Source organism: Rhinopithecus bieti, unplaced genomic scaffold (genome assembly GCF_001698545.2).
Source record: "Rhinopithecus bieti isolate Rb0 unplaced genomic scaffold, ASM169854v2 scaffold_33326, whole genome shotgun sequence".
NCBI lineage: Eukaryota > Metazoa > Chordata > Mammalia > Primates > Cercopithecidae > Rhinopithecus > Rhinopithecus bieti.
The window spans coordinates 859763-870033 of record NW_016814921.1 but is presented as its reverse complement, the minus strand read 5'-3'; the positions used below and the strand labels follow the sequence as shown (position 1 = coordinate 870033).

Sequence of the window (10271 nt, the reverse complement as noted above, 5' to 3'; positions counted from 1 at the left end):
AAAAAAAAAAAAAAAAAAAAAAAAAGAAATCTACAAAGAGACTTAGAGTCCCACACAATAATAGTGGGAGACTTGAACACCATACTGTCAGTATTAGACAGATCAATAAAACAGAAAATTAACAAGCATATTCAGGATTTGAACTCAGCTCTGGATCAAGTGGACCTGGCAGACATCTACAGAATTCTCCACTCCAAATCAACAGAATATACACTCTTCTCAGTGCCACATGGCACTTAATTCTAAAATCAACCACGTAATTGGAAGTAAAACACTCCTCAGCAAATGCAAAAGAACTGAAATCCTAACAAACAGACTGTCAGACCACAGTGCAATAAAATTAGAACTCAGGATTAAGAAACTCACTCAAGACCACACGATTTATTGGAAACTGAACAACCTGTTTCTGAATGATTCCTGGGTAAATAATGAAATTAAGGCAGAAATCAAGAAGTTCTTTGAAACCAATGAGAACAAAGAGACAATGTACCAGAATCTCTGGGACACAGCTAAAGTAGTGTTAAGAGGGAAATTTATAGCACTAAATGCCCACATCAGAAAGCTAGAAAGATCTGATATTGATACCCAAACATCAATTAAAAGAGCTCGAGAGGCAAGAGTAAACTAATCCAAAAACTAGCAGAAGACAAGAAATAACTAAGATCAGAGCAGAACTGAAGGAGACAGAGACATGAAAAGCCATCCAAAAAAATCGAATACAGCAACTTTTTTTTTTTTTAACAAATTAACAAAATAGACTGCTAGCTAGACTAATAAGAAGGGAGAAGAATCAAACAGACACAATAAAAATGATAAAGGGGATATCACCACTGACCCCACGGAAATTCAAACTATCATCAGAGAATGCTACGAACACCTCTACAAAAATAACCTAGAAAATCTGGAAGAAATGGATAAATTCCTGGATGCATACACCCTCCCAAGACTAAACCAAGAAGAAGTCAAATCCCTGAATAGACCAGTAATAAGCTCTGAAATTGAGGCAGTAATTAATAGCCTACCAACCAAAAAAAAGTTGAGGACTAGATGGATTCACAGCTGAATTCTACCAGAAATACAAAGAGGAGCTGGTACCATTCCTTCTGAAACTATTCTAAACAATGGAAAAGGAAGGACTCCTCCCTAACTCATTTTATGAAGCCAGCATCATCCTGATACTAAAACCAGGAAGAGACACAACAAAAAAGGAAAACTTCAGGCCAATACACCTGATGAACATCAATGGAAAAATCTGCAATAAAATACTGGCAAATGAAATCCAGCAGCACATCAAAAAACTTATTTACCACAATCAAGTCGGCTTCATCCCTGGAATGCAAGGCTGGTTCAACATATACAAATCAATAAATGTAATCCATCATATAAACAGAACCAAAGACAAAAACCACATGACTATCTTAATAAATGCAGAAAAGGCCTTTGATATAACTCAACATCCCTTCATGTTAAAAAATCTCAATATACAAGGTATTGATGGAACATGGCTCAAAATAATAAGAGTTATTTATTACAAACCAAAGCCAATATATTGAATGGGCAAAAGCTGGAAACATTCCCTTTTAAAATTGGCACAAGACAAGGATGCCTTCCCTCACCACTCCTATTCAACATAGTTTTGGAAGTTCTGGCCGGGGCAATCAGGGAAGAGAAAGAAATAAAAGGTATTCAAACAGGAAGAGAGGAAGTCAAGTTGTCTCTGTTTGTAGACATGATTTTGTATTTAGAAAATCCCATCTTTTCAGCCCCAAAACTTCCTGAACTGAGAAGCAACTTCAGTAAAGTCTCAGGATACAAATCAATGTGCAAAAATCACAAGCATTCCTTTACACCAACAGTAAGCAAGCAGAAAGCCAAAGCATGAATAAACTCCCATTCACAATCACTACAAAGAGAATAAAATACCTAGCAATATAGCTAACAAGGAATGTGAAGGACCTCTTCAAGAAGAACTACAAACCACTCCTCAGGGAAATAAGAAGGGACACAAACAAATGGAAAAACATTCCATCCTCATGGGTAGAAGAATCAATATTGTGAAAATGGTCATACTGCCCAAAGTAATTTATAGATTCAATGCTACTTTCCCAAACTACCACTGACATTCTTCACAGAATTAGAAAACTCTATTTCAAATTGCATATGAAATCAAAGAAGACCCCATATAGCCAAGACAATCCTAAGCAAAAAGAACAAAGCTGGAGGCACGATGCTACCTGACTTCAAACTATACTACAAGGCTACAGTAACCAAAACAGCATGGTACTGGTACCAAAATGGATATATAGACCACTGGAGCAGAACAGATACCTCAGAAATAACTCCACACATCTACAACCATCTGACCTTTGACAAACTGGACAAAAACAAGCAAACAGGAAAGGATCTCCTATTCAGTAAATGGTGCTGGGAAAACTGGCAGGTCATATGCAGAAAACTGAAACTCTACCCCTTCCTTACACCTTATACAAAAATTAACTCAAGATGGATTAAAGACTTAAATGTAAAGCCCAAAACCATAAAAACCCTAGAAGAAAACCTAGGCAATACCATTCAGGACACAGGCATGGGCAAAGACTTCATGATAAAAATGCCAAAAGCAATGCAACAAAAGCCAAAATTGACAAATGTGATCTAATTAAACGGAAGAGCATACGCACAGCAAAAGAAACTATGATCAGAGTAAACAGGCAACCTACAAATTGGGAGAAAATTTTTGCAATCTACACATCTGACAAAGGTCTGATATCCAGAATTTACAAGGAACTTAAACATATTTACAAGAAAAAACAATCCCATCAAAAGGTGGGCAACAGATATGAACAGACACTTCTCAAAAGAAGAATTTACGTGGCCAAAAAACATATGGAAAAAAGCAAGATCAACATGACTGATCATCAGAAAAATGCAAATCAAAACCACAATGAGATACCAACTCATGCCAGTCAGAATGGCTATTACTAAAAAGTCAGGAAACAATAGATGCTGGAAAGGATGTGGAGAAATAGGAATGCTTTTATATTGTTGGTGGGAATGTAAATTAGTTTAACCACTGTGGAGGACAGTATGGTGATTCTTCAAGGATCAGAACCAGAAATACCATTTGACCCAGCAATATCATTACTGGGTATATACCCAAATGAATATAAATCATTCTACTATAAAGACACATGCATGCACATGTATGTCTAGTGCAGCACTATTTACAATAGCAAAGACATGGAACCAACCCAAATGGCCATCAACAACAGACTGGATAAAGAAAATGTGGTACATAGAATACTATGTGGCCATAAAAAGGAATGAGATCATGTCCTTTGCAGGGACATGGATGAAGCCAGAAGCCATCATCCTCAGCAAACTAACACAGAAACAGAAAACCAAATACTGCAGTTCTCACTCATAAGTGGGAGTTGAACATTGAGAACACATGGACAGAGAGAGGGGAACAACACACACCAGAGCCTTTTAGGGGGTGAGAGTTAGCGGAGGGAACAGAGGATGGGTTAATAGGTAAAGCAAACCACCATGGCACATGTATACCTATGTACAACGAACTGGCATGTTCTGCCCATGTATCCTTTTTTAATTCCAAAAAAAAAAAAAAAAAAAAAAACAACTATATCAGGTCAGGCACAGTGGCTCATGCCTATAATCCTAGCACTTTGGGAGGCTGAGGTGGGAGGATCATTTGAGGTCAGGAGTTCAAACCAGCCTGGCCAACATGGTGAAACCTGTCTCTACTAAAAATACAAAAATTAGCCGGGTGTGGTGGTAGGCACCTATAATCCCAGCTACTAGGGAGGCTGAGGCATGAGAATCACTTGAATCCGGGAGGCGGAGGTTGCAGTGAGCAGAGATGGCACCACTGCACTCCAGCCTGGGTGACAGAGTGAGACTCTGTTTCAAACAAAACAAAACAAAAAACACTACATAAAAAAACCATGTGCAAAATATTAATGAAGACATACATGAAAAATAATTTTAAAACAGTGATGAGCTCAACATTTTGAAAAAAAAACTAAAGTTTTAAAAGTTCTATGTTGTGAATAAGAAGACCAGAAAAACTGTCAATAGAGAAAAGCAAAGAAATCAATACTGAACTCTTATCTTCTACATCCTTTCATAAGACAAACAGATGTTTTAAACTCAGTTGTCTAGAGTAGACAAATTAAAGAAGAAACTTATTGGGGGGAAAACCAGCCCCCGATAATTCAACATTATTTCACATAAGTTCTTTTCTATTTCCCTAAGTGTTGGCTGGTCTCAGAAATAAAGGGAAAGAGTACAAAAGGAGCCCCGGGGGAAGACATCACATGTCGGCAGGTTCTGTGATGTTCCCTAAGACACAATACCAGCAAGGTTTTATTATTGATTTTCAAAAGGGGAGGGAGTGTACGAATAGGGTGTGGGTCACAGAGATCACATGCTTCACAAGGTAATAAAATATCACAAGGCAAATGGAGGCAGGGCAAGATCACAGGACCAGGGCAACATTAAAATTGCTAATAAAGCTTTGGGCACACATTGTCATTGATAACATCTTATCGGGAGACAGGGCTTGAGAGCAGACAACCGGTCTGACCAAAATGTACTAGGTGGGAATTTCCTCATCCTAATAAGCCTGGGAGCACTACGTGAGACCAGGGCTTATTTCATCCCTTATCTACAAGCGTAAAACACAGATGTTCCTAAAGCAGCCATTTTAGAGACCTTCCCTTGGGAATGCATTCTCTTCCTCAGGGATGTTCCTTGCTAAGAAAAAGAATTCAGCAATATTTCTCCTATTTGCTTTTGAAAGAAGAGAAATATGGCTCTGTTCCGCCTAGCCCACAGGCAGCCAGACTTTCAAGTTATCTCCCTTGTTCCCTGAAAATTGCTGTTATCCTGTTCTTAAGGTGCCCAGATTTCATACTGTTCAAATACGCATGCTACACAAACCATTTGTGCAGTTAACGGAATCATCACAGGGTCCTGAGGCGACATTCATCCTCAGCTTACAAAGATGACAGGATTAAGAGATTAAAGACAGGCATAGGAAATCACGAGAGTATTGACTGGGGAAGTGATAAGTGTCCATGAAATCTTAATAATTTATGTTCAGAGACTGCAGTAAAGACAGGCATAAGAAATTATAAAAGTATTAATTTGGGGAATTAATAAATGTCCATGAAATCTTCACAATTTATGTTCTTCCACCATGGCTTCAGCCAGTCCCTCTGTTCAGGATCCCTGACTTCCTGTAACAGAAACTGTAGCTCACTTAGGGAAAAGACGACCTTATTATTTTCCAGGCTCTAGCCCAAGATAGAATATATTGTTAAAGAACTTTTGTTGTCCTTAAGGCACTATTGGCACTTTTTGGAGAAAACAATAATGAATATAGAAGTGCCGATAGCAGAGATGGGTAAATGCTGCCTTAATTTTCAAAGTAGTGGCAGTAGACATGGTTAAATGCTACCTTAATTTTTATGGAGGGAAAAAAATAAACGTTTAGAAACTAAAGTTTGCAGACCACTGGGCCAAACATTTGCTAGCCATACATAAACATTTTGAAAGCTATTAGGGAAAAAGTATGAGAAACTAATCATCAATATATTTTCTGATAATTCAATTGGATGCTTAGGAAATTCTATAGGTATGTTTTAACTTGAGTTCAACAAAGTATTTTAAATATTTTGTAATTTGATTGTGCATTCTTCAGTATGCACTGGTTAAGGACTTTGCATGCATTGTTTAATCCTAGTGACAACCATAGAAGGTAGCAACTATCACTGTCCCCCCTCTCCAAATGAAACAGATTTAGAGGGCAAACAACTTGCCAGCATAGGGTCAATATGAGCAATCTAATTCTGGAGTTTACACACTTAATCTATTGGCTATGCTACCTTAGGTCATTTTCTCAAGTAATTCTACCATTTACTGAATTTAACACAAACTTCACAAACGCTGCATTTAAAACCTCTAAGTATTAAATGTACAATATTACATTCATAATAAGAATCTAACAAATTACAAAGAAAACTATATTTTAGGACTCAAACCCATTAACAATCTGACAAGTTACCGGACAGTTTAGCAACATGATTATACCTGTCAGTGCTGAAATATGCAAGAGCATTTTAACTACTATTAAATACATCAGTGGACAGCAGCTGAAATAAATTATTCAAATCCTGCAACTTCTATCTTGTAGTTGCCAAGTAACTCATTAACATAAATCTTTCAGGTGATTCCTTTTGAAAAATTATACCTTTTATAAATACTTTATAATCAAAAGTATTTACCTGATGTTTCCAAAATTCGTGGTTCAGGTTCATCCAGTTGTAGAAGCTCATCAAGAGCTAATTTTGCTGCATTGGATCTAGACTCCTTTTTATTTTGTCCCAGTCCAGTCTTGTACTGAATACCATCCACCACAGCACAAAAGGCAAAATACGGTCCCATAACATTACCTTGAAAAAGAACTCAGAATGAATGCCACAATAATTTTTACTGCATTCTTGCAAACAATGTCTGTACATGGGAAAACATTCCAGTACAAAATTCTCAAAACTACCTTCTAAACACTAACTTTACAAGTCTTTTTGTAGGACCAATAGGCGTTAAAGCTAAAGCTGAATGGGTGTCTGAACTAACTGAGGATTCAAGCAGCTAGGCTGGCTCCAGATTCAGTGTGAGCAATAGGGCCAGTAATAGAGTACTGATCACATATGGAGTGTCTAGTATAATTCCTGGCAATGGTAAACACTCCACTACCTGTCAAACGGCCAATGAGAGATAAAACGTGGAGATTTCAGGTAACATCTCACGTCTTTAAAACTTAAATACAAATGTCTTTAAAACTTTAATACAAAGAAAGCTGAAATTCTCCTACCCCTTGGATTGCCCTAATACACTTTCAAGCTCCAGAATATAAGAGATCCCTTTGAAGAAACTCTGTGTACCTATCAGGGCATTATGAGAAGCAACTCAACTCATTACAGCTGTGGAGGTTGGGGAGCGGGAGGGGAGGCAGGGAGAGGGAGAGAGAGGAAGAGAAAACCAAAACATAATGATAAACTAAAGAATTAAACAGAATGTCTAGTCATCACAATTTCTTTACCTAGCTTTTATATTTGGATGAAAAATGAAATGGTATTGTCTTGTCTCCTGTATTTACAGGTCAAAGGTTCTTCTGTTTGAAGTTTTGCTTGTTAGTATTTAGACTTTAGCAGGCCTTCAGGAATCTGACTGTCCACTCTTTGGTTACGGATGGCTACATACAATGCTGCCACACACAAACCCCACTATCTTATTTCCTCACATACTCACAAGTATGTTACATTAACTCTTTAATATGTACATCAACGTTTTACAAGCAACTCCTGACTGCTTCTGGGTAAACTGCTTTCCCCATAACATCTCAGACTTCAGTTTCCCAAGTTCCTTCCTTCATGATCACCTGGGTTCCAATCCAGGTTTACTAAATCAGAGATCATTTTGTATAATTAACAAGTGGCCCAGATGATTCTTATGTATGTCACACATCTTGGCTGGGTGCACTGGCTCACACCCGTAATCCCATCACTTTGGGAGGCTGGGGTTGGAGGATCTCTTGATGCCAGGAGTTCGAGGTTAGCCTAGGCAATATAGTGAGACTCCTTCTCTACGGAACATTTTGAAAATTAGCCAGTCCTGGTGGTGGATACCTGCAGCAGTCTTAGCTATTTGGGAGGCTGGGGTGGGAGGATCACCATTGCACTCCAGCCTGGACTACAGAGTGAGAGCCTCTATCTAAAGAAAAAAAGATATTTCACCTAAAATTTATTAGTAAGTCTCCTGTGTCAGAATGCGGGACCTTTAAGCTTTAGCCTGTTTATAACTCAGGTTCTCAAACTTTAGTGTAAATCTAAATCACATGTAGAGCTATTTAAAAATTCTGACACTGTGGTTTCACTACCAAACACACTGGATTATTGAACTATACTTTGAGCATAAAATGTATACCATTAACCAACAGGTCATGTTTTTTAGTAGTTTTTGCTCAGAGCAGTGAAGATTTGTCCTGATCATTTATTTTTTCTTACAATGACTAATAGATTACATTTTCCAAGAGTAATCTGAGATTACTGGAGGAAAGCTAACTAGTTACACGGAAATTAAGTTCACCTCCTACATTACCACCACCATCTATGTTAAGATATTATTTCTGTCACCTGTTAGTTTATGGGTATTTCATCCAAAACATCAGACTGAAACTTGATGTCGCTGTGACTATCTTTACTAAAATTTTGACAAGTTAAAATTATTTAGCAAAGATGTTAGCTTTGAGATCCATACTGGCAAGTTAGCACCAGGAAAATTAAAGAAAAAACCTAACTACTCGTATGTGTGTACAAACACACACACATACATATACATAGAGTTTTTAAAATTTAAAATTTAAAGCTGTCAAGGCCTCTTAAGAGCACTTATTCCTCCACTTTCCTAAAATCTTCCTAATCATTGGCTATAATGTGAAGAGATCAGAAACTACTTTCTACATTTTCCTTATCTGTACTCCTGTAGCCTTTCGCAAACACAGGAAGGTTACAGATTATTCTGGTTGGGGAGTTTAATGGAGAATTGAGAAAACTGTAACAGACCAGTCTGCAGACAAAGTACTAATCATGTCATCGAATGCTTGAGTTTCAGAAGGCAAATTTGACCTTAACTTTTCTTAGGCATCATCCTCACAGAATCCTTCTCATAAAATAATTATAGTCCAAATATTTAACATCTTTACAAAAGCATGTTTATGATACAAGAAGTAATTATACCCCAAAATAGTCCATGAGACTAATTTCCATTCAGCTAGCCACACATAAAAAAATTACAATTCAATGATTATAAAACTTTGGTATATGTGAGTTATTTGTAGAGGCAGCAATGGCTAAAGAGGTGTGGACACAAACATTTAAGTATTCTTGTGAAAACATACAATCAGTTACCTAACCCCAATATTAGATGAAAGAACTAAATTTAGCACCATTCTTGTGCTATACTTTTGGTTTTGGTTTTAAGACAAATACAATTTTACACTTGCCTGTTGTCACAGTTTCCTTAAGGTCAAGCTGAACTCGCTGCATTTGTGCAAACTGGTGCAAGGCTGACACAGGATTTATCTCTCCACGTTTGTATTTCATTATAAATTCCTTAGGTATTTTTTTTGGAGGAAGCACAGGATTTGAAATAGATGAAAGATTTTTGGAAAGCAATGGTTCTGGAAAATTGCCTAGAAACAAATGTTATACTTGTCAATTTGGTTTAAAAAAAAAAATGAGCAAAAGCACTAAATCCTCCCCAAAATGGAAGGTTATCCCAGATACACTTCGTCATATGTTTTTCTTAAGTTTCTATTAAACAATTTTGGCACACATGACAAACACCACATGTTATTGCATCTATCGAGTACTAAGACTATTTTGCAAAAAAGTAATATTGACATGTCATTGTTAAGTGATACCAAGGGTCATGGAATTTTACTGATGTCAAGGTCCTTCAGAAACCAAGCCATTTTTACAGATAATGTCACTAAGGCCTAGAATACAGAAAGACACAGATCTGGGACTAAAAACGTGACTTCTGGCTCCCATCCACTATTTTTCTCACTGGATTCAATCGAATTTTAAAGTATGTTTGCCCCTGCTTTATACCTAACACTATGGTAAGTGCTATGTGGAATACAGAACAGTGTAAGTCCAGTGTCTTCCCTTACGCCTCACCTTAGAAAGGCAAGCCACACTTGAAGGGGGGTGAACAGTCAAGGTGGTAACAGATGGTTAAACGAGTGGCACAGGTAAAGAGCTCTACAGGCCTCCTCCAAGTCTTGAGTCAGATGCCAGCTCCAGGTGGGACACGGCCATGGGTAAATGTCTATACAACCAGGAAACTTTTAAACCAGAGGCTCGACAGAACTTACTGGCCATCCCAGAATCTTAAAGAACTGATTCATTGTTACAAATGAAAAAAGTCGTACCCGTTACTTGCGTAACCTTGGATGCCATCTTGGACAGGCTGTAACTTTCTGAGGAACATCCTGTGGGTGTAGTTATCGTCTGTGTCGCTGGTTGAACTGGCAGGTTCTTTTTCAGCATCTGGGCAAAGCTGGGGACCTGCGAACTCTGAAACCAATGATTGTTGCTAGCCATTTTCTCACCTAGAGGTCACGATAAAATTGGCAGAAAACAAGACAAAACACTATATAAACTGAAAATATTTTCTCCAAACCA

The 10271-nt window shown here is 37.6% G+C and overlaps 1 protein-coding gene across 7 annotated transcripts in view; it reads right to left on the bottom strand.

Annotated features, from left to right (window-relative positions):
• The window catches only part of ADAD1 (adenosine deaminase domain containing 1), a 52654-nt gene that overhangs the window by 41136 nt on the left and 1247 nt on the right, over positions 1 to 10271 (bottom strand). For 3 of the 7 annotated variants that reach the window (XM_017852622.1, XM_017852625.1, XM_017852621.1), the window contains exons 2-4: positions 10019 to 10198; positions 9086 to 9274; positions 6306 to 6473 (exon numbers count right to left, since the gene is read on the bottom strand). In XM_017852622.1, coding sequence (XP_017708111.1) covers positions 6306 to 6473; positions 9086 to 9274; positions 10019 to 10190 — 529 coding nt within the window. In that variant the 5' untranslated portion in view covers positions 10191 to 10198. Of the gene's footprint in view, positions 1 to 6305; positions 6474 to 9085; positions 9275 to 10018; positions 10240 to 10271 lie in introns of all 7 variants that reach the window. The other 4 variants (XM_017852624.1, XM_017852623.1, XM_017852627.1 and 1 more) reach the window with 2 other exon arrangements.